Here is a 24,468-nt window from a genome sequence, read left to right on the forward strand (position 1 = left end):
ACGGTGTCAAGGAGATCAGGGGCACCGAAGGCACCAATCCCAATGGCCCTGGGGTAGCTGGGAGGTGGCGGAGCACCATGTCTCTCTGAGACACCACCGAACCAGATGGCCCTTCCTCCTCTGAGGAATCACTCACCAGGATGGGTGGTGGTGGCAGCAATGCTGTCTTTGGCCGCAAAGGGGTTTGGGGCATCAGTGCCGGCTGCATTGGTAGAACACAGGATCATATCGAGCCATTCTAATAAAGGCACAAGCATCAGTGGAGTCAGCTCCTGTGGTGATGGTCCCAGTGGAACCGGAGGCTCGAAGCCCTGCCAGGCCCGCCTGTCCGCCAACCACACGTGCTTTTCTAACTCCTCCTCAAAGGCAGCTGAGGACAAAACAGTTTGAGGAGGCGGGATCGGGATGTCCCCTTCAAGCACTGGGGTCCACTGAGCCTTCCACCAGTGTCTGCAGGCTGCCTAGAGGCTTCAGAAAGGTTGCAGAGAATCACTTTCTCAGCCTGAGACAGCTTCAGAGGAGGCACTGATACCTATGCATGTCCAAGGACTGGCTTGGAAGACTATGACCAATGTCGAAGTTTCTTCGATCTTTCTAGATGGTCACCATGGTCTTTGCCCGGAACCGATGGCGATGACAGACAGTGGTCGGTCCCTGACTCCTAACTCGAGGTCAGGGAGTGGTTGTGGGGGTGACCCCGTCAGGGTCGAGACCAGAACCTCCTTCCTGAGCGGGCTTGAAGTCCCCGAAGCCGATGACTGACCCAGTCTTTTGGACCCAAATAACTTTTACATGTTTTCAAGACATGCCCGACGGCCCTTAGGGGGTCATCTGGGCACAGAAGTCACAACCGCGTATATTGTGGGATGCCCCCAAGCAAAGGACATGGACCTCATGGGGGGGTCTGTGATGGACATAGTCCAGGGGCACCAGCAAAAGCCAGTTAATGCCATCACAAAAATTATGTGGTGAGTGGTCGATGGTCGGCAGACACTGGGTGATGAAAGCTGTCTGCGATCAACCAAGAAAGCTCGATAGAGTTACCAGATCGCAGACAGATGACCCAAAAAAAATGAGGGACCCTATGTGACGCAGGAAGAGAAAAAAAATGCAAAAATTGCATAAAGAAGCACAAGCTCCACGACTGCGAGGCAACAGCTTCGCGGAAAGGAATAGACTGAAGAGGGGGACCCCACGTGGACGCGTGGTTAGCGGCATGCTGGGCATGCTCAGTGTGCCAGTCAAAGTTTCTAGAAACGTTTTGACAAGTTTTCCATGCCGGGCTCCATCTGATGATGTCACCCATGTGTGAGGAGTACCATCCTGCTTGTCCTTGGAGAATGCATGATTTTTACTTAAAGGCTGCTTGCTACTTGTAAAAGTGCTTGATTAGCTTTGGCTAGTTAAGCATTGATTTCTAACTCGTGGCTTGAATACAGCTAGGCTCTTGAATCACCACTGAGACAGTTTCATGTGTAACACTCTTAACCCAATGCGATTTCACATTTTACTTTTGTTTTACTTCCCTGTTTGCGTAGGTTGAATGATCCTAAGATGTCAGAAGCAGAGCGTCAGTCAATGGAAAGCGAGCGGGCAGATCGTAGCCTGTTTGTCCAGGAGCTCCTACTGTCCACGTTGATGCGGGAAGAAAGTTCATCCTCTGATGAGGATGAACGGGGGGAAATTGCAGATTTTGGTGCTATGGGCTGTGTAGATATTATGCCTTTAGATGTTGCTTTAGAAAACCTAAATTTAAAAGAGAGTAATAAAGGAAATGAGCCTCCGCCACCTCCTCTTTGATGACGTCCCACTTTGCAGACAATGTCCTCTGTGCTGTAACTGCCAATGAAAGTGGACAACAACTATCTTTGGGTTTGTTTTGGTGATTGTAATTTCAGGTCTGTCACTCTTGTTACATTGTGTACATTCAAAAAGAAAGCGAAAAAAATATGATAATCAATTCCACTTAACTCATTTTTACTTCTAGCAGGTAAATGTAGGTAGCAGTGCCAGAGGCAGCCTCTGCTTCCTGTTTCTTGACATGCAAAAGGCTCTCCTAATATTCCACATTCAAACTGAAGAGGAAAAACAATGAAAAATCTCTAATGAAGCTGCTGTGTGTATTTATGAATATTAATGAATAAAAACTGCTTGGATGGTTTACCTTAACTACTGCATGAGGTTTTTTGCAGCGTGCATGAGTTTTAGTGACCTTGTCATTAAAATAAAATATTAAATACAAGGAATAATACTATAAATCCCAATGCTTTCCTAAACATTATTCAAAGGTTACATGATGACAAATCACAAGCTAAGTCTTTACTACCAGTTTGCAGCCATGAAGTAACTTTTGAATAATGTGTAACTTAAACAAGTTTGTGCTGACAGCACATAGAACAAGCTCTGCAGTGGCATAAGCGTATTATTTCTTTCCCGGGGGTACCATTTTGCTGTCTGTGACTGTAGCATTGCCCTGTTAGTTTTGTCACATCCGTGTGGTGTTCAGACTTGCTTTTTTTATACATCTGTTTAATGACAGGACTGCGAGGCCTCTCTCAGAAACTCCTACAGAAGGGCTGTTTGTGTTCCCAGAAACAAATCCTGTTCATATTTGTTTAAAGTTTTTCCTTTTAGTGGATGTTTAAAATTTTTCAGACTGTTAAAACGTGTTTTATTCAGGTGTAGATTGATTCATTTATTCATTGTTTAAAAAAATTCCTGGATTATGTTGTCTCAGTTTGCAAAGCCTTCACATTCTCAATCATATTTTTGAGTTCTTATTTATGTTTTCATTTCATAGTTTGCAGAGGCTTGTCCACATCAGGAGAGCTTGAGGATTTTGAGTTCCCAGACTTTGTCACTATATTACAATTGAATTCTTAATGTTAATTCTAGCAACATGTGTTTCTTAATGATTATTCTTTCTGGCTTAAAAAAAGTAAAGCCTTTTGATTGAATCATGCCACCTACATGCCTATACTATTAATCTTCTATGTAAAAAAAAAATTGATATGTACAGAGGGGGGGGGGGGGGGGGGGGGGGGGGGGGGGGGGGGTGTTGTGCATAGACTTTCATAATGGCCCCAAAGTAGGAACAGCAGGTTTTTTTTGGAATGTAAAGTTAGAATATAAATACAATAAAAAAAAAGTACACACAGCTTCTGATTAATTTACAGCTAGGCTTACCGTAATCATGTCTTTCATTTTTTTCACCTTCCTTCCCTTTATACCATTGTATCTTTCTGTTTCAATGGCGTTATGAACGTCTCAGAATTTAAATTACAGATTTGTGCACCAACTGGTGCTCTTTCAAAAAAGCTGTGACAATGTATACTAATCTTAACATAACCAAAAAAAATCTCAAAAAAAGCACCTGGCACATTAGTGTGTTTCAGTTTCATTCCCATTTCTCTGATCCACAGATCCAAATCCTTTCTGCATAGTACTAGCTTTGTTTTATTTTAGTCTCTGCAACAAAAATGTTTTAAGGGAAATTTTATGCCAGTCTTCTGGATATCCTAGCAGTTACCCCAGTAGGTTTTTTTTTTTCTAATTGGTTATTGAGGATTTTTAGAAAATATTTTCAAACTGTAGTCTTTTCAAAACACATCTGCACATTACAGTACAACACACAGTTCAATAAAGCATTTTAAAGACTGTTGTTCAGTTGAATTTCTTTGGTGTCAGTGTATTATGCAGACATAATTCCTTTGTAGAGTATTTTGACCCAGAATTTGATGACAATATTGAAGTGTCTTAAATCTTCATGATGAATCATTTAAAAAAAAATAAATTTAAAACTATGCATTGTGCTAAGCCCATAAAACATTTATCCATTTATTTTGTATCTTACATTGCTGACATTTTTGTAGCAACTGTGTATTGCACGCAGGTAGTTGTTTGTAGAAAACTTCTAGTTACAAAGTATTGACTAAAATAGTTTATCGGTGTACATTGAACACCATATAACTACAATTTCAAAATGCTCACTTGAAAAACCTTTATTTTATAAGAATACTTTTCTCCTAGTAAATACATTACACTGAATATCTTGCATTTAGCACCTGAGAAGGGACAACAGGAGTGACATTTTGCTCTGATGCCACAGTTTTGTTTTTCATTCTTTAAAAAAAAGTTGCCTATGTAAGAAAAACATACCTTAGTTGCTGTTCATCCATTAAAATGTTTTATTGATGATTGAGTACTGTATATTCTGTCAGGAATAATTTAAAATTACTGTTTCAACAGGGTTCATTTCAAGTAGGAATAGAGACAGATTCCTTGCTTGAATATTGCCTTGTAAATTGAATTTATACGTTCTTGACTACTGTGCTTTGACCAAACTGTTAAGGGATGAACCAGCTTGCTGATCTAATGTGTAATGAAAGGGTGACACGGTTGACTTGATAGGATATTGCTGGATCCTTATAAACTAAAAACAAATGTGATTTTCACTTTTGGCTCACTGATTTCATTTTCATGAACTATAGATTTACTATTCTAAATATCAGGTGCTTGTAGAATTAGAATAAAATTATCAGGGTTTTGTCATATCCTATAATTGTAAAGGTCCCTAGACCCACATTCAGTATATGATCAGGTATGAGAAGTAGGTGTTTCACTTTAAACTATTTTTATTTTATTTTCAAAATATTAGGTGTCCAAGAGAATCTTGCATGAATAATGGTATAATACAATTTGTAAGTTTTCAATCCCTAAATGGCCATATGTACCAAGGAAGAGGGAAGGAGAATAAAAGCAATATGTGTGAATTTTTTTACTGCAAGCCAAATGGGATGTAAAAGCTTATTTTATTTAATATCCAGGACATTTACATTTGGTAATAGGTTTGTGCTTTTTCATTTTTTTTATAGGCTCACTTGTGAGTTTCAGCCTAGTTCTTGGCCACAAAGCAAATCTAGTTAAAACTCTCTAGTTTTAATACCAAACCACTACAAGGTCACTGCTGTATGTCACTAGGTTATAAATATGAAAGGGGAAAAGTTAGTGTGTGACAAGAAGTAAATAATCTGATGAAAAACTTGCTAAGCATCCCACTTTAGAAATCTAAAAACGAAATGTGCAACCCCTGCTTATAATGGCAACAATGAATAAGAAATGCAAGTCATTTCTTGAAAGAAAATGGTTACATTAGAATGAACTATTATGTTTTATGTAAAGAAGGCTTTTATTGTAGACATTGATTACAAAGTGTATTTTAGTATAACCATTTTTATTTTCTATATGCCTACTATTTAAATTTGCATACTGTCTGCATGATGGAATGATATTGGATAAGTTGATAGATAATGAATTGCTCAGATTAGTCTATGTGTATATAGATAAATATACAGCTCAATTTGCCCATGTATTTTTTTGGGGGGGGTTAAATCTGGAGGGCAAACACTGAAAAAGTCCTGAATAGTAACTATCATAAAAGCTGATTTTGCCAAAAAAAGGAAATGTCAGTCTGAATAAAGATAGATGCTCTATTTATGGCCTGTCTACAGACATGCCTACAACTATCCGTTCAGCTAAAAACATACAGTATGTATCTTTTGTCTCTGGAAGCTCTCAGATACAAATATACTTAATCCTTCTGGAGTGCTGCTGTGAGGCTCCCCTTTCTAAAAGAGTGATTGTGATCCTTAAACTTTGTGGGGAAGAACCTATCGATAAAAATAGGAAGTTAGAGTAAAAAAAAAAGTGAGTTTATTTTATCATGCAATACCTGTAGAAAAATTGAGCCACATTTTTTTTGTCCAGGGATTTCTGTATTTGTTTTATAAAAGTTTTGTCAAAATCTTTATTTCCCTCATCACATTCATACAGTCATGCCTCAAACACAGTTGCAGGCCAGACAGTTTCAACATTCCTCCAAATACTTTTCCACATATCCACATCTCATCTTCTCAAACACATCACATATCCATGTGCTTTGTGTTCCCATGATTGTAGGGATCTCATAAAAGTGGTGGGCAAACTACAGCCCAGGGAGGCTTCTGTCTCACCTGCAGTGGTGAGAGCATATTATTTCTGGAGGCTGCTGACTACTCACCACTACCCTGACCATATGCAGTCATATTGCTAATGCACAACCTATGGCATACATTTCTTTTATATCCTTCATTGTACCATATCCAAAGCACTTTCAAGTATAAAGGCATTCCTCTTCCAAAACACATATATTGCATCTCAAAACAGTTCATACAGGAGCCAATACTACCCACTAGAAATACAACATGTCCTTTTTATTTCCATATTAGGAAAAAATCTTAACATTTAGAAGTGCCGACCCTTACCAGTCAACTCTAGCCATAGCAAATAGGGAAGGGGAAACTAGTCACACCTTAAAGAATGTGCATGCATACAACGTCAAACAGCTAAATAAAATCTCTATTCCCCTTCTCCCACACACACAGTAGCACAAGACCAGCATATACATATGACTGAAACCTATCTCAACATGAATGCAGCATGGATAGTACACTGGACAATCAACATGTCACATAATGGTTGAAGCTAATCTATAGCGTTTTAAGTTGTAAGTATACTTAAGGCACAGAGGATTTGTCAAGAAAACGTCTGGTTAAGAACATAAGGGCCATGCTGGGTCAGAATAAGGTCTATCAAACCCAGCATTCTATTGCTGACAATGGCCAGTCCAGGTCACAAGTAGTCATCAGATTGCCAATAGTTGATTCTTTCTTGAATCTAATTCCAGGGATAAATGCTGTGACTTGTTAGGAAAGGAATAGAACAGGGGCGGATTGGCCTATCCGGGGGATCGGGCTTCCCCCTGTTACGACTATGGCTGCCACGCAGCCGCCTCACCACCAGAGGTCCCCCATGAGCATGCTCTCCTGGCTGGCCCAGTCCGCCCTCCTTGTCTACTCTGTTCTGGATGTCCTTTATAACCCTGCCTAGCACATCCCTCGGTGCTTCGGCATCAAGCTCGTTTGGGCTCCCTGCTGTAGCCTCTCTTCTGCCTTGCTCTGCTGCCTACGGGCTCCTGCCTTGCCCTGTTGCCTACGGGCTCCTGCCTTGCCCTGTTGCCTACGGGCTCCTGCCTTGACCTGTGGCCTACGGGCTCCTGCCTTGCCCTGTGGCCTACGGGCTCCTGCCTTGCCCTGTGGCCTACGGGCTCCTGCCTTGCTGCCTTCAGGCTTGTGTGTTTTATGTTTAGTGTTAGTATTGTTTGGGTTAGTCTGTCTAGTCTTTGCCAGTCTTGTTTCCCCGGGTTCCATTAGTCCTGTCACTCTTACCTACAGTCAGTATCACCCTTATCTGCACGCTATCCTGTTTCCATCATTACCAGCACCCAGTTTCGGTATTCTGATCACCTTTACCTGCATTCACTTTCACACATACCTCCATGCTGTTCCTGTGTACAAATCTCACCCTTACCTCCAAGCACCTTGTATTAGACTCCCTCCAGCCAGCTCCCACTACTACAGGCATCCTCTGCATAACCCTCAGTTTCACAAAACTCCAGACAGTATCCACACATTCCTGCCTGCACCAGCCAGCTACTACTAGTCCTGCTTCTCTCCACCATAAGTCACACCTGCAGGTGGTGTTCACTACACTTAACCAGTGCCCGTTCGTAACACCCCCGGTGGGCCGGTCTAGCTGGTCACGTGTTCTCGACCGCATGGCTCTTCTTCAGCCTAGCCTCAGCGCCTCCCAGCCAGCCCCCACCGGAGACAAGCCAGCGGGGGCCGAAGAAATAAAAATAGAGGCCGCAGAGGCCGAAGAAAAGATCAGCCAGCTCCCGCAGGAAACCAAGCCGGCAAGGGCCGAAGAAATTAAAATCAAGGGCGGCGGAGGCCGAAGAAAAGAAGATGCGTGCCGCCCAGCCAGCCCCCGCTTGGTCTCCGATGGGGACCGAAGAAATTAAAATCGAGGCCCGCGGGGGCCGAAGATATTAAAATTGAGGCCGGCGGAGGCCGAAGAAGTGAACACTGGTGCTGCTAACTGCCGCCGGAGACCAGCTGTTCAGCTGGCGGCCTTAGATCGGAGGGGTGCTTCTGTGTGTATGTGAGAAAGGAACAGTGCTTGTGTGTGTATATGTGTGTGAATGTGTAAATGTGAGAAAGGAATGATGCTTCTGTGTGTGTGTGTGTGTGTATGTGTGTAAATGTGAGAAAGGAATGGTGCTTCTGTGTGTGTGTGTGTGTGTAAATGTGAGAAAGGAATGGTGCTTCTGTGTGTGTGTGTTATGTGAGAGAGGAATCTGCCAGTTTAAAAAAAAAATGAAATGTGATAATACATATACCTCAACTTTTGTGCTGGTATCGCAACTTTTGAAAAGTTGGATGAAAGATGAAATTACTGAATTTTAAGCATCCCTCTTCTGGAAAATAAAATTTAGCAAAGTGGGTAGAGACAAATACTAAAGCAAAAAAAAATTAAACTATTTAAAATGTTCATCTCAGCAAAATCATAAATTTAAGATACTGATGCCAGGTGGGATTTGGGTTGTTTTTTTTAAGCATAATTTAAGCATGAAGACTAGAATAGTTCCAATCTGAAATGGTTTGGCTATTTTTTTTAAGCCTTTAGAAAATGTATATTTTTAAATGACTAAGACTGGAATCTTCCCATTTAAAAGGGAAGTTGACTAAGGATGTCTTTCATTTTCATATCTCCCACATGAATAATCATATGACTGATAGTTTGAAGAAAGACACTTGCTTTATTGCCTGAAAGCGTAAAACAAGAGAAGCTGTACAGTGTGGGTGGCTGTCCCTTGGGAGAACAGAACCTGAAGGAAGGGTGTCATTTCGCCTTCTGATAGGAATGTGGTTTTCTTATTTAATGGTTTGGTAGGGGAGATGATTGGTGTGTGAGAGACAGAAACTGGTCTTGAGGGTATGACTGGTGTGTGTGTGTGTGTGAGAGAGAAGAGATTGGTTGTGGTCCCTAAGGAAGAGGACCGTGAAGATAGCCTCAGCAGCTACTGCTGCTTCTGGTGTGGCCTGCAAGGGAAAGGAGTAGGAGAACTGCTGGAGAGGGTAAGTAAAGGTGGCTTAAGTTCATTTTGTTTGACTACCATTTTAATTATTGGGTAGTATGTGATGTGTCTGCTGTTTGAAATATTTTATTGGTGTTTGGTAAAGGTTTCAAAATTTGCTTGAGTCTTTAATTATTGGATATTCTATTCATCAGATGTTTTGAAATTATTTTATTATGATTTTATAATTATGATTCATGATTTATATATCTTGATTTTATTGATTGTTTCATGAGGAATGGTGACATTTTTGTTTTACCATTGTTGCACCGAATAGAGTCTGGCATGATACGTTTTACAGTTTAGTTTTTGTCTGCACATTTCTATTTATACTTTATGTGGCTTTATTCTGTATTTGGTGAGAGTTTGTGTTCTGCATGCAAAAACTGAGATGAAGCATTCTTTTAGCATGTGGTTTCTCTGTAGGGATCTGTAGTAGCTTGGCCTGTTCTGTTTTCCTGATAATAGGTGTATTGATATTTTAGATTCTGGTGTAATATTTGGTATTCTTTTTCATAAGTGTGGTTGTTATTCTTTGAGTTTTGGCAAATAGTACTGTGTTGATAAGGGAGGACCATGCCGAAATATAGGGGTGTGTACATATATATATAAATTATATTGTATATGTAATTGGGTACCCATGTGTCAGTATGGAGAAAAATCCCTGGGCCACTATTTCCCTCAATCCGCCCCTGGAATGGAAAATATCATAATGCCTCTGTATTACTCCATGGTGTGACCCCCACCCCCCCCAGCCATCTTGAGCATTGTGTGTAGTTCTGGTCGCCACATTTCAATAAAGATATAGCAGAATTAGAAAATTTACAAAGAAGGGCAAACAAATGATAAAGGGGTTGGAACAATTCCCCTAAGAAGAAAGGCTAAAGAGATTAGAACTCTTCTCCTCGGAGAAGGAGACAGCTGAGGGGAGATATGATAGAGATTTATAAAATGAGTGGAATAGAATAAGTAAACAATCAGTTTACTCTTTCAAAAAGTACAAAAGACCGGGGGGGGAGACCCAATGAAGTTACTAGATAATACATTTAAAACTAATAGAATATTTATCTACTCCATGCATAATTAAACTCTAAGCCGGGAAGGCTGCTGCTGAGCAGACACACCGCCAAGACCCATTGGGGTCTGGGTTCAAAGCCTGACCCCGTCGCGCCCAAGGCCCGACACCTTCAGTTCAGGCCGCGACCCGCCAAAGATGCAGCGGACACCAATGCGGCCACTGCAGGACTCGACCGATGCCTCAGCGACCAGAGGACCTCACCAACACCCCCGCATGACATCGGATGCCTTCCCGCCCCCCCCCCCCATCGCGACCGGCAAGGACCAGATCACCACACCGAGGCCTACCTGATCACTGCTGGAGCTCCGAACAACAAAAGCGCCGAGGACGTCCCCTCCTGACGTCAGAGGAGGCGCCGGGTGAGTGAGTTAAATCTCCCCTCACCCCAGGCGACGCGCACCGAAGGAGTGCGTCCAAAGGAGCATGCCCCTATGCGCACCCCCTTCGCACTGCCACTACTCTCAACCGGACAACCAGCCCTAGCCCAGGAAAACACTGAAAAACTACCATACCAACTAATAAAAAGCCTGCAAACTGCATAGACTACCTTCAAACGATACAACAAACTCAGCCACAAACATCCCCAGCACTCCCATTCATTAAATGAGACCGTGCAACCTCAACAAACATGCACCCAATTTTCAACATCCCAACCTTACCATACTACCAAAACATCACTAAGAGAGAAAACCACAACCCCAACAGACCATGCTCCCTGACCAAAGTCCCAATCCACAACAACTCATACCTCACAGCTCTAACATTCCTCACACTAATCAATGCACAATCAATCACAAAAAAACTACCAATAATAAACAACCTAATGGATGAACACCCTGATCTCAAAGCAACCAACACAGTGCTTAACAACCAGCTACCCACAAAAACCTACAACATATTCTCACTCCCCAGACCTAAGAAAAAAGGTGGTGGCCTGCTCTTCATTGCGTCAAAGAAACTCAAGTTTAAACTTCATCCCACCAACCTCTCTCCACCACTCAAAGCAGGGCTCTTCAAATCAAAGAAGCTACAAATCCTCCTCATCTTCTCCCCCCCCCCCCCCCCAGGTCACCTCAAACATAATCTATCCCCACTAATAGAAACCATTGCCAATAACCTTGACATGAACGTCCCAGCAATAGTACTGGGAGACTTCAACATACATATGGACCGAACTCCCCCTACAGCCACCTGCTAACTCCTCTCTGATGCCATGAATGCCATTGGATTCCAACAAATAATAAAAATTCTCATCCACAAAGCGGGCCACACACTCAACCTCATTTTCACAAATGAAAAAATTGCAAAACACACAACGCCAACAGCAACTGCTATTCCGTGGTCAGACCACAAACTTGTACAAACCAACCTAGAACTAAAAAACTCCACCCAAGAATTTAAGAAGCCAAACAAACTAATCGAATTCAACAAGCCATGCACCAGCGAAGACCTAAACGAAACACTTCCAAACTCTCTCAAGTCCCTAAACACAACGGACACCAACTCCGGCATAGTCTCATGGCTCAACATCAATGCTGAAGTTGCCAAAATCAAATGCCCACTCATCAAGAAAGAACTCAAACCATCCACCAAACAGAAAGCACCATGGTACACCCCCGAACTGAGGAAGACCAAACTCCTAAGACGAGCTGAAAAAAAATGGAGACGAAAACCCACCCCCCAGCTAAAAGACAGCTACAAGACTATACTATACATCTACCAAACTGATATAGACAAAGCCAAGCACAACTACTATGCCGTCAAAATCCACAAATACCAACACAACCCAAGAACCCTATTTGCTTATGTCAACAACCTCACTCAACCAACCCAAAATTTACAACAACCAAACAGACAAACATCAGCGACCACCTGACCCAATTCTTCAATAACACAATTCTAAATCTACTTGCAAAAAACCCTAACCCAAACTTCGAAGCCACTACAGATCCACACACCAACAACAAATGGACTCACTTCGACGTTGCATCAACTGAAATTGAATCCATCATACAAAACATGAACCCTGCAGCTCATCCCATCGACCCAATTCCTTTAAAATTCCTTAAATACCGAGCCACATTGCCAAACCAATAGCATCCATAATCAACCTCTCACTCGACCAAGGCATCTTCCCCGAAAACCTAAAATGTGCCATCATCAAACCGATACTCAAAAAACCTCGTCTCGGTGAAACTGATATAGCAAATTTCAGACCAATATCGAACCTACCCTTCATAGCCAAGATCCTCGAAAAAATTGCAAACCATCAACTCTTCGAACACTTGGACTCCCACAATATTCTCTTCCCCACACAACACGGCTTCAGAACCTCCTTCAGCACTGAACCACTACTACTCTCCCTCTCAGACACAATCATCAAAGGACTCGACCGTAACACCTCCTACTTACTCATCCTCCTCGACATATCAGCTGCATTTGATACCGTCAACCACAAAACGTTAATACACAGACTACAGGAAATCGGACTACAAGACACAATGCTCAGCTGGTTTAAATCCTACCTATCCAACAGGTCTTACAAGGTCAAATTCAACGACATCGAATCCAAGCCAATCCCCCTACCCCATGGAGTTCCATAAGGCTCTTCCCTATCCTCCACTTTATTCAACATCTATATGACCCCACTATGCAAACTCCTCAAGGAAGCAGGTCTGTTGCTTTACGTATACGCTGATGATGTACAAATCTTGCTCCCAATCAGACTCCATCGAACACAGCCTAGAGCGATGGAGCACACACCTCTCATCAATAAAGCACCTACTATTACAACTATCCCAAAAACTGAAATCTTATACATATCCAGCAAACCCCCCCCCCCCCCCCGACCCCTCCACACAGCATCCTACAAACCAAACACTCACTACAGTCAAAAACCTTGGCATCTTTCTCAGCAACCAACAACCTACTAAAAGAAGGATTTTACAAACTCCAAATCCTAAGAAAGCTCAAGCCACTGCTATACCCTCAAGACTTCCAAACAGTTCTACAGGCTCTTCTCTTCTCTAAACTTGGTTACTGCAATGCCCTGCTACTAGGCCTTCCAGCCTCCACCCTCAAACCCATTCAACTACTCCAAAACGCTGCAGCCAGAGCACTTACAAACAGCAAGAAATCAGACCACATCGCACCCATTCTCAAAGACCTACACTGGCTTCCAATCCCTCAGCGAATACAGTAGAAAACTCTAACCATCATCCACAACAACCAAACCAACTGGCTGCCCATTCCCCTTCTCCTCCATACTCCCACACGGAATCTTCGCTCCTCAAACTCTGGCCTCCTACAAATACCGCCCCCTAAAGCCACTCAATGGATATCAACAAGGGAACGAAGATTTTACTTTGCCGGCCCCATCCTATGGAACAAACTCCCCACAGAACTAAGAACAGATCCAGCCACCCAATCTTTCAAGAAAATCTTAAAACAGGGTTATTCCGCAAAGCCTTTCCATCATCACACATAAACCAACCCGAAACCAAACCCTAACCATGCACTCAGAGCAAACCCCTCCCCACCACCACACCAATAAATTCACCCCTTTTACTCTAATGCTAATTGCTGTCATTATATTACTATTTATGCTATCTATTTATGCTATTTAATTATGCTACCCATCCCTATTACTGTCTCTGATACAAAATATACCTAATGATAATTATTGTTATCCTGTTACTCTAATATTTACCACTATTTATGCAATCTATTCCTTTTTGCTATACCATTATTATTTATGCTATTTATTGGCACTGTTTTTTTACCCATGTTGCTGCTATAACTTACTATGACATTTCTCTAATCATTTACTGTACCTGTCAAAAGGAAAGGACTTCCTTCCTGCACCTTTCAAATTATTTGTAAACCGATGTGATATGTAAATCGAACACCGGTATATAAAAACAAATAAATATAATTTGTTGCCAGAGGATGTGGTGAAAGCTATTAGTGTAACTGTGTTTAAAAAAAAAAAAAAGTTTGGGTAAATTCCTGAAGGAAAATTCTATCAACCATTATTAAAGTAGAGTTACAGAAATTGCTGCTTATTTTTTAGATAAGCAGCTTGGAATCTGTCTACCCCTGGGATCCTGCCAGGTACTCGTGACCTGGCTTGGCCACTGTTGATGGACCTTTGATCTGACCCACTATGGCAAGTCTTATGTTATGATTTTCCCTAGTCTACCTGGTTAATAACTGTTTGGACTATTCCATCAGGAACTTGTCATTTGGAATACTGTGTACAGTTCTGGAGATTACACCTTCAAAAGGATATAAACAGGATGGAGTTGAGCCAGAGGGTGGCTACTAAAATGGTCAGTGGCTTTCATTGTATAGCATATGGGGATTGACTTAAAGATCTAAATATGTACACCGTAGAGGAAAGGCAATATGGGGAGATGTGATAGAGACATTTAAATTTGTCAAAGGTTTCCATGCACAGGAGGCAAGCCTCTTCTAGAATGAGGGGTCATGGGATAAGGGTGAAAGGAAGTAGACTTGGGAGTAATGTTAAGAAATATTTCTTTACAGAGAAAGGTGGTGAATGCTTGGAATGGCCTTCCATAGAAATGGTAGAGACAAAAAGTTTCTGAATTCAAGAAAGCATGGGATAAATACAGGGGTTCTCTATGGGAGTGATGGTAATTATAAAGCTAAATTAATTGGGCAGATGGGCAGACTATAGAAGGGCCATATGATCTTTTCTGCTGTCACATTTTTCTTTTCCAGTCCTTTTTTTTTTTAACCCTATTAATTGCTTGACCACATTCTCTGACAACAGATTCCATAGCTTACTTGTGTGCTTAATGAAAAAATACTTCCTATGATTTGTTTTAAATCTGCTAGTTGCTGGTTTCATGGAGTGTCCCCTAGTCCTAATATTTGAAAGAGGAAATAACCATTCCCTATTTTGCCTTTCCACCCCACTCATGATTTTATAAATTTCAATCATAGTCCCTCTGTCATCTCTTTTCCAAACTGTGTGCCGTAATCTAGCCTTTCTTCTTAAAGAGGATGGAAAAGCTTCTTTATTTTTGTAGCCCTTCACTGAACCTTTTCTATGTCTGGTTTTTTGGTGTTTTTGGGTTTTTTTTTTTTTTAGATAGGGTGACCAGAACTGCACAGAATACTCATAGTATGGTCACACCATGGATCTCCACAAATGCATTATGATATTCTCAGGTTTGTTCTCTATTCCTTTCCAAATAATTCCTAACATTCCATTTGTCTTTTTTGACCACTGCCACACACTGAACCAAAAATTTCAAGGTGTTCACAAGGACTCTGGTCCTTTTCCTGGTTGATTTCTAACGTGCAACACATCGTGTACCTGTAGCTGGTATTATTTTACTCTACATGCATTACTTTGCACTTGTCTACATTAAATTGCATCTGAGGTCCCTTAGGCTCACAAGGTCCTACTGGAGTCTTTACAATCCACTGCTATTTTAATGACTCAAAACTATTGTGCCATCTGCAAATTAGGTCACTACTTGTTCCTTTCTCCAGATCATTTATAAATATGCTAAATTGTGCAGGTCACAATACAGACCCTTGGGGCGCTCTACTATTGATCTCCATTTGGAAAACTGTTTAGTCCTCTTTGTTTCCTGGTTTTTATACAGTTAACAATCCACAATAGAACATTTGTCTCCAATCTCATGATTTCCCAGTTCTTGAGGAATCTTCTGTGAGGGACTTTGCCAAATGCCTTCTGAAAATCCAAATACACTATATCAACTGACTCATGTTTATACCCTTAAAAATAAAATCTAGTAAATTGGTAAGGCAAGGCTTGATTTTGCAAAACTCATGTTGACTCTCCCCCATTAAACCATGTCTGTTTACGTGGTCAGTAATCTTGTTTTTTTAAAATAGCTTAAGCCATTTTGCCTAGCACCAGTTTCCAGCTCACTGATCTATAGTTTCTCAGATCACCCCTGGAGCCCTGTTTAAAAATTGGCATCACATTGGCCACCTTTCAATCTTCTGGTACTGTGACTGATTTAAATGATAGGTTGCAAATCACCAGCAATAGGACTGCAGTTTCATTTGAGTTCCTTCAGAACTCTAGGGTGAATGCCATTTTGTCCTGATGACTTGTTATTCTTTAGTATCTCAATCTGACTTATTAAATCCTTCAGTTTCACAGTGATTCCATCTGGTCACCATAAAAAAATGTTTCTGCTATAAGTATGATCCTAACATCCTCCTCATTAAAGACAGTATTCTCACACAACCCAGTCCATGGGTTCTGATCTTTCTACAGCTTGGTCTATAGGTCAGATTTTGTTTGTTGTACATGTACAACTCTGCAGATAATCCTCCTGTTGTATCAACATCATATGAAAAAGGGAATATCCACAAAGTGAGTTCAAGAATGTAAAAAACAAACTCTAGAGGACAGCTACAGTTGGGGTTTGATAAGCCTTACAGGGTGTCAGTGAACTGGGGTAAGAAAGTAAAAAGCAGAGGAAGATAAATTATTGTAACAAGATAATACCTAATAACATAAGAAATTGCCATATTGGGTCAGAGCAAAGGTCCATCAAACCCACCTTCCTATTTCCAATAGTGGCCAAACCAGGCTAAAAGTACCTGGCAAGTACCCAAACACTTAAGTAGAACCCATGCTACTGATGCCAGTAATAGCAGAGACTATTCCCTAAGTCAACTTGATTAATAGCAGTTAATGAACTCCAAACCTTTTTTAAACCCGTTCTAGACCTCATAATTTTAAAGATCTCTATCATATCCCCCTTAAGCCCTCTCCTCCAAGCTGAACAGCCCTAACCTCTTTAGTCTTTCCTCATAAAGGAGCTGTTCCATCCCCCTTATCATTTTGGTCATCTTTCTCTACCTTCTCCAGTACAACTACATCTTTTTTTAGATGCGGTGACCAGAAGCATTATGGCATTTTCCCTTCCTAATAATTCCTAACATTACTATTTCATTGTATTTTCATTGTATTTTTTTTTTTTATATAAAGACATTCGATTTGACATATCACATCGGTTTACATTCAGGTACTGTAGGTATTTTCCTATCCCCAGAGGGCTTACAATCTAAGGGGGTCATTTATCAAAATGCGATAAGGCGTTTTCGCATGCGTTAAGGGCTTATCGCATACGAAAAGCCCCGTTAACGCATGCGATAGGCCTTTACCGCATGAGAAAACGTGTTTAACATAGAAACATAGAAATGACGGCAGAAGAAGACCAAACGGCCCATCCAGTCTGCCCAGCAAGCTACGCACTTTATCCATTTTTTCCCCTTTTTTTCTCTCCCACCTGTTACTATTGGCTTCCAGTACCCTCCAGCCCTAATTCCCCTCCACTCCACCACCAATTTAGAGAGCAGCGTCGTATCTGCATCCAAGTGAACGTCCAGCTCAATTAGGGGTAGCAACCGCTGTAACAAGCAAGCCACACCCTTACCCCATACTCTTACCCCTGTTTTTATTTTTTTGTTTGTTTTTTTGTTTTTGTTTTTTGTTTTTTTTTTGGAGATAGCAGCCCTCCATCCTTCCGCTCCGTGAAGGTGGAACACCAACTACTGTCCACTGGCATCCCGCTCCGTGAATGCCTCTGTGGCTACTGCCGCTCCGTGCAGTGTTTGAATGCCTCTGTGGCTACTGCCGCTCCGAGCAGTGTTTTGCTGCCTCCTCTTTATTCACGCCCTCTAGACTTGATGGATCCACAGTGTTTATCCCACGCCCTTTTGAAGTCGTTCACAGTTTTAGACTTCACCACTTCCTCCGGAAGGGCATTCCAGGCATCCGCCACCCTTTCCGTGAAGAAATACTTCCTGACATTGGTTCTTAGTCTTCCTCCCTCGAGCCTCAGCTCGTGACCTCTGGTTCTGCTGATTTTGTTCTGACTGAAAAGGTTTGTCGTTGTCTTTGGATCATTAAAGTTTTTCAAGTATCTGAAAGTCTGAATCATATCACCCCTGCTCCTCCTTTCCTCCAGGGAGTACATATTTAGATTGTTCAATCTCCAGAACTGAACACAGTACTCCAGGTGAGGCCTCACGTAGGTGTCACGCATGCGATCGCACCATATCGTATGGTGCGATGCAAATTCAGAAAATAGGAGGAGTTGGGGGCGGAGAGTGGGCTGGGTTAGCTTGTCTGCAAAGAGCTATTGCACAGCCGTAACGCCGATTTTAACTACACCTCTTTGAAATGCGTTAGGCTGTGCGATAGCTGCCGTGATCGTGCGGTAAGGTTTCATCGCCCTTTGAGATGTCTCCCGTAAGGCCTATTTCAGGTGACTTGAAGGGTCCAGAGCCTGGGTAACATCAAGCTAGGTTGAGAGAACCTTGCCCAAATCTCATCTTGGAGTGAGTTTCCTCACTCCGAAGGCCATCAAATCTTCACAAGAGACCATTGTTTTGTTCGTAGGTGTCACGTAGAATGTCAAAGTGGCCCCTAACCCCCATCACTCTTACCTAATCCCCACCTCGAGTTACTAGGTGGGCCTACCATAGGGATACAAATACCTACCTATGGGCCATGACAATTTGGCCAGTCGCGCTCTCTCTCGCTCTCTCTCTCCTGGGACCATTAACAATGGTCCCCCAGTGGTTGAATGCAGGAAATACAACAGGTCGGCACTTATCGCAGAATCTAAAAAGGGTATCGCAATTTGCGCTAACTTAGCTCTTTGCACAGGTAATTAGTGCAAATTGCGATAAATGCTATATTAGCATAAAACACGCCTCTTTTGCTATCGCATGCGGTACTTACCGCATTTTGATAAATCCAGGCCTAAGCTTGTACCTGAGGCAATGGAGGGTAAAGTGACTTGCCCAAGGTCACAAGGAGCGACAGTGGGACTCAAACTCAGCCCACTGCTCTAACCACTAGGCTATTCCTCCTCCCTCTATGATGCCTTGATCTTTTTCCTGGGTGGTAACTCCTAATATGGAACCTAACAGTCGTGTAACTACAGCATGTGTTATTTTTTCCCTACATGCAACACCTTGCACTTGTCCAAATTAAATTTCATCTGCCATTTGGTGGATGCCCAATCTTCCAGTCTCACAAGGTCCTCCTGTAATTTATCACATCTGCTTGTGATTTAACTGCTCTGAATAATTTTGTATCATGTGAAAATTTGATAACCTCACTAGTCGTCTTCCTTTCCAAATCATTTATAAATATATTCAAAATCACCAGTCCCAAGGATAGATCCCTTAGACGCTCCACTGTTTATGCTTTTCCACTGAGAAAATTGACCATTTAATCCTATTCATTGTTTCCTGTCTCTTAACCAGTTTGTAATCCACGCAAGGACATCGCCTCCTATCCCATAACTACTTAGTTTTCTTAGAAGCCTCTCATTAGGGACTTTGTCAAACGGTTTCTGAAAATTCAAATACACTACATCTACCGGTTCACCTTTATCCACATGTTTATTAACCCCTTCTAAAAAATGAAGCAGATTTGTGAGGCAAGACTTCCTTTGGATAAATCCATGTTAACTGTGTTCCATTAAACTGTATTTTTTTTATGCTCTGTGATTTTGATCTTTAGTATAGTTTCCACTATTTTTCCCAGCACTGAAGTCAGGCTCACTGGTCTATAGTTTCCTGGATCGCCCCTAGAGCCTTTTTTAAATATTTGGGTTATATTGGCCACCCTCCAGGTACAATGGATGATTTTAATGGGTTACAATTTTATTGAATAGTTCTGAAATTTCATTCTTTAGTTCATTCAGAACCCTGGGATGCATGCCATCTGGTCCAGGTGATTTGCTACTCTTTAGTTTGTCAATCTGGCCTACTACATCTTTATTTATTTATTTATTTATTTAGAATTTTTATATACCGACATTCTCAATACAAATATCAAATCAGGTCGGTTTCCATAGAACAAAACTGTCGCGGTTAAGGCGTTACATTAAACAGAGTTTCTGAACATAAGAACATAAATATTAAATAGACAACAATAACTCGTCAAAATAACATGAATAAATGTAGGGAATAGCTAAAAAAGAGGGTAGGCTAAATAGGGATATACAGTTAACAGAGAACAGTGTTGATGGGCAAAAAACATGAGTAATGCATAAGTAATGCATGAGCCAGGTTCACAGTGATTTACATGAGCCAGGTTCGCAGTGATTTACTTCAGTTTATCTGACTTATCACCCTTGAAAACCATCTCTGGAACTGGTATCTCCCCAACATCCTCATTTGCATCCATAGAAGCAAAGAATTCATTTAGTATTTCTGCAATGGCCTTATCTTCCCTAAGAGCCCCTTTAACCCCTCAGTCATCTAACGGTCAAGCCAACTCCCTTTCAGGTTTCTTGCTTTGGATATATTTTAAAAAGTTTTTATTATGAGTTTTTGCCTCTAAGGCCAACTTTGTTTCAAATTCTCTTTTAGTCTGCCTTATCAATATTTTATACTTAATTTGACAGTGCTTATGCTTTTTCCTATTTTCTTCAGATGGATCCTTCCAATTTTTGAAGGGTTTTTTTGGCTAAAATAGCCTTTCACCTCACCTTTTTTTTTAATCTTTTATTTTTCAATTTTACAAATTAATAACCATAATGCAGACAAAACAAAACATGGAAAGTACTCCTTGGTCCCCTCTTCTTCCCTCCCCGAGCCTCATTTTGGTTATAGAGAACACTGTCCCAGCTGCAGCTATGCCATTGTTAGTGGGATAAGTACAAGAGTCTGTGATGAATTTATTAGGATTGATGTCAAAGGTAGTTGTAGTAGCATCCAATGTAGGGACCACCCCCATGGAGCACGCTGACCAGGAAGCTGTTGGGCATTGGGGGTTCCAGGATTGATCTGAAGTCACATGACATTGATTACGATATCTCAAAGAGTCTGCTCCGGGCTTTAACATTTAAAGATAGGAGAAACGCTGACCATTTATCCATGAACTCCTTATATTTGGCTGATGTCAGCTGTTTAGCCGTAATATGCTCATATATTGCTGTGCGATGCAGTTTCACCCTCCAGGACTTCACTGAGGGTGGGTCCTCTTTTAGCCAGCCGTCCAGTATCACTTGTTTCGCCAGCCAAAAGGCTTGCTGCTGGAACATCCTCTGTTTAATGGATATAGAGTCTGGCAGGGTGTCCATTTCTTCAAAAAGGCACAAGCATGGATCCAGCGGAATAGTTGTGGCCAGGATACCATTGAGGAAACTTAGGATACCGCACCAGTATGCAAGCATTGCATCACAGCTCCAAAATAGATGAAACAAGGTACCATCGGCAACATGGCATTTGATGCAAGTAGCGCTAGTAGTCAATTTAATTTTGTAGGCCCGTAAGCGAGATATAAACATCTCTCAGGAACTTATATTGTGCTTCTCTCAATAACACATTGTCGGAAACTTGTTTGAGACCAGCAAAGCAGCACTTCAGAGCGTCCAGGACTACAGTACAGCTCATTTCCTTATTCCAGCACTCCGCAAGCCCCATAAATGTCCCTGGTGGTGCTAGGCCTACAATTGCCCTTTTCAAGATAGTGCACGTGATCAGTTTCCCCTGCACAGCAGAAAAGAATTTGGCGAAAGCCGGGTCATTGAGCATGGCCGATTTCGGTAACAAATCATGTTTAATAAAATGTCAAACTTGTAAGTGCATTTAGAAGTCCTTATTGGATAAGCCATAATCTTGCTTGAGAGCATCTAAAGTGAGTACCACTCCCGTATCTTTATGCAGAAATTGAGGTACAAATTTCAGCCCCTGGGCTTCCCACGTGGTAAGTGCCGAGTGTCCCATCCCCGAAGTAAAACCAGGATGACCGCAGATCGAAAGGAAGGGTGAGACTTCCCCCGACACTCTGAGCTGGCGACAAAGTCCACGCCACATGAGGCTGCAACTGGAGAGGAAGGGGTTTCGCTCGATCTCCTTGGGGAGAGGTTTGCCGGGGATGTGCAAGAGGTTCTGAAGTTTCACGGAGCCATCTGGCCTGCAGAAGCCCTGTAGAGTGTGTATTTGTCGGACCCCCAAAGACGGTCCAAGATGTGCCGAAGTAGGCATGCTAAATTGTAATCCTGTATGTTTGGGCAATCCATATCCCCGTTCTCCCAGGGAGTTTGCAAGATAGACAACGCAATCCACGCCAGTTTGCCCCTCCAAAGGAATGCTCTTAGACTCTGCTCCAGGGCTATGCTGTGTTTCCTTAAGAGCCACACCGGTAGCATTTGGAGAGTGTAAAGCCAGCGCGGGAGCCCCATCATTTTAAAAAGTTGAATTCTGCCACTGATGGATAAAGGGAGTGCTCTCCAGTGTTCCAGTCTGTCCTGCATCTTGTGACGCAAAGGCATAATATTACATTTATATATATTAGTGATGTTAGTAGGGATCTTAATGCCCCAAGTATTTCATCTCTTTGTCTACCCACCGGAGCGGGAAAGGATCAGGCCAGTTACGTTTTAGCAAGCCCATTACATCTAAAGCCTCAGACTTATGTAAATTTATTTTGAGGCCGGAAAAGGTGCCAAAATGTTGCTGGTGGGCCATCACCCTGGGCAGTGAGCGTAGGGGGGAGGTTAGGAAAACCAGGACATCATCAGCAAATGCTGCTATTTTAAAGGTTTTACCCCTGAGCTCAAGGCCTCCAATTTGTTGGTCTGCGGCAATCTTCCTAAGTAAAGGATCTAGGGGCAGAATGTAAAGCAGCGGTGAAAGAAGGCAGCCCTGTTGGGTCCCTCGCTGGATGGCAAAGCTACACAATATATCCCCATTTCCTAAGATACAAGAAGATGGCACCTGATAGAGTAAGGAGATATTACACATTATGTCACCCTCTAGCCCATAGCGTTTCAAGACAGAAAATAAATATAGCCAGGCCACCCTATCAAACGCCTTTTCAGCGTCGAACCATGCCGGAAGTGTCCTAGCTCTACAATGTGACATTGAAATCCATAAGTGTATAATATGTTTCCCAGATGTCCTACCCTTCACAAACCCAGCTTGCTCCTCTGTGATTAGGTGTGGGAGCACCACGTGTAACCTGGTGGCAATAATTTTTGCAAAGAGCTTAGTGTCAAAGTTCAGGAGAGAGATGGGACGGTAGGACGCTGGCTGCAAGGGATCTTTGCTACCCTTGGAGAGAGGACAGTGATGAATGCTAAAGTAGCCTCCGTCGGGAAAGCCCCTTGCTCGTACGCCGCCTTGTAGTATGCCTGTATAGCGGCTCCCAGAGCCTTAGAGAGGCTCTTATAGTATTCTGCGTTAAACCCGTCCAGGCCTGTGGCCTTATGGGTTGAGCTAGTCTTAATTTCACCACCTTTTAACCATGCCGGTAATCGTTTTGCCTTCCTTCCACCTTTCTTAATGCATGGACTGTGCTTCTAAGTTTGTATTTTTAAGCAATGTCCATGCCTGTTGAACCCTTTTAGCCTTTGCAGCTGCACCTTTCAGTTTTTTTCTATTTTCCTCATTTTATCAAAGTTTCCCTTTTGAAAATTTAGTGTTAAAGCTGTAGGTTTACATATTGTCCCCCTTCAGTCATTAGTTCAAATTTGATCATTATGATCACTGTTGCCAAGGGGCCCCACCACAGTTACGTCTCTCACCAAATCCTGCATTCCACTAAGAATTAAATCTAAAATAGCTCCCTCTCTTGGTTCCTGAACCAGTTGCTCCATTAAGCAGTCATTTATTCCATCCAGGAACCTTGTCTCCAGCATGTCCTGATGTTACATTTACCCAGTCAATGTTGGGGTAATTGAAATCTCCCATTATTAAAGCACTGCCAAATTGGTTAGCTTCCCTGATTTCTCTTAGCATTTCATTATCTGTCTGAGCATTTGGGCCAGGTGGACAGTAGTATACTCCTATTACTATACTCTTACCCAACACACATGGGATTTCTACCCATATAGATTCTACTGAGAATTTAGTCTCTTGTATGATCTTTATCCTGTTGGACTCTATACCCTCCCGGACATAAAGTGCCACACCCCTACTAAGTTGATTCTCCCTATCATTGCAATATAATTTTTACCCTGATATAGCACTGTCCCATCAGTTATCCTCCTTCCACCAGCTCTCTGATGACTATCTCATCATTGAGTGCTATATACTCTAACTCTCCCATCTTACTTAGACTTTTGGCATACAGACATTTCAGAGTGTGTATTTTGTTTGTATTAACAACCTGCTTTTCTGTTGATAGGGATAATTTAGGAATCTTTAGCTCAGGTGATTTTTTTTCAGTTAGGCATATGAACTATATTTACTTTTATTGAACCTCTGCTGGGCTGCCCAGACTCTCCTGTTTCATTAGTATCCTTCAAAGATACATTCCTCCAAGCCATGCACTGCTGAATGACTGCTTTCCCCCTTGTTCCAATTTAAAAGCTGTTCTATGTCCTTT

At 41.9% G+C, this 24,468-nt stretch overlaps 1 protein-coding gene across 2 annotated transcripts in view; it reads left to right on the forward strand.

The window, feature by feature from the left end:
* Nucleotides 1-2,962, forward strand: part of KCMF1 (potassium channel modulatory factor 1) — a 401,452-nt gene extending 398,490 nt beyond the window's left edge. For both annotated transcript variants that reach the window (XM_029601298.1, XM_029601308.1), the window contains exon 7: nt 1,539-2,962. In XM_029601298.1, the coding sequence (XP_029457158.1) occupies nt 1,539-1,800 (262 nt within the window). In that variant the 3' untranslated portion in view covers nt 1,801-2,962. The remainder of the gene's footprint in view (nt 1-1,538) is intronic.
* Nucleotides 2,963-24,468: the final 21,506 nt, after the last annotated feature.

Source organism: Rhinatrema bivittatum, chromosome 1, assembly GCF_901001135.1.
Source record: "Rhinatrema bivittatum chromosome 1, aRhiBiv1.1, whole genome shotgun sequence".
Taxonomy (NCBI): domain Eukaryota; kingdom Metazoa; phylum Chordata; class Amphibia; order Gymnophiona; family Rhinatrematidae; genus Rhinatrema; species Rhinatrema bivittatum.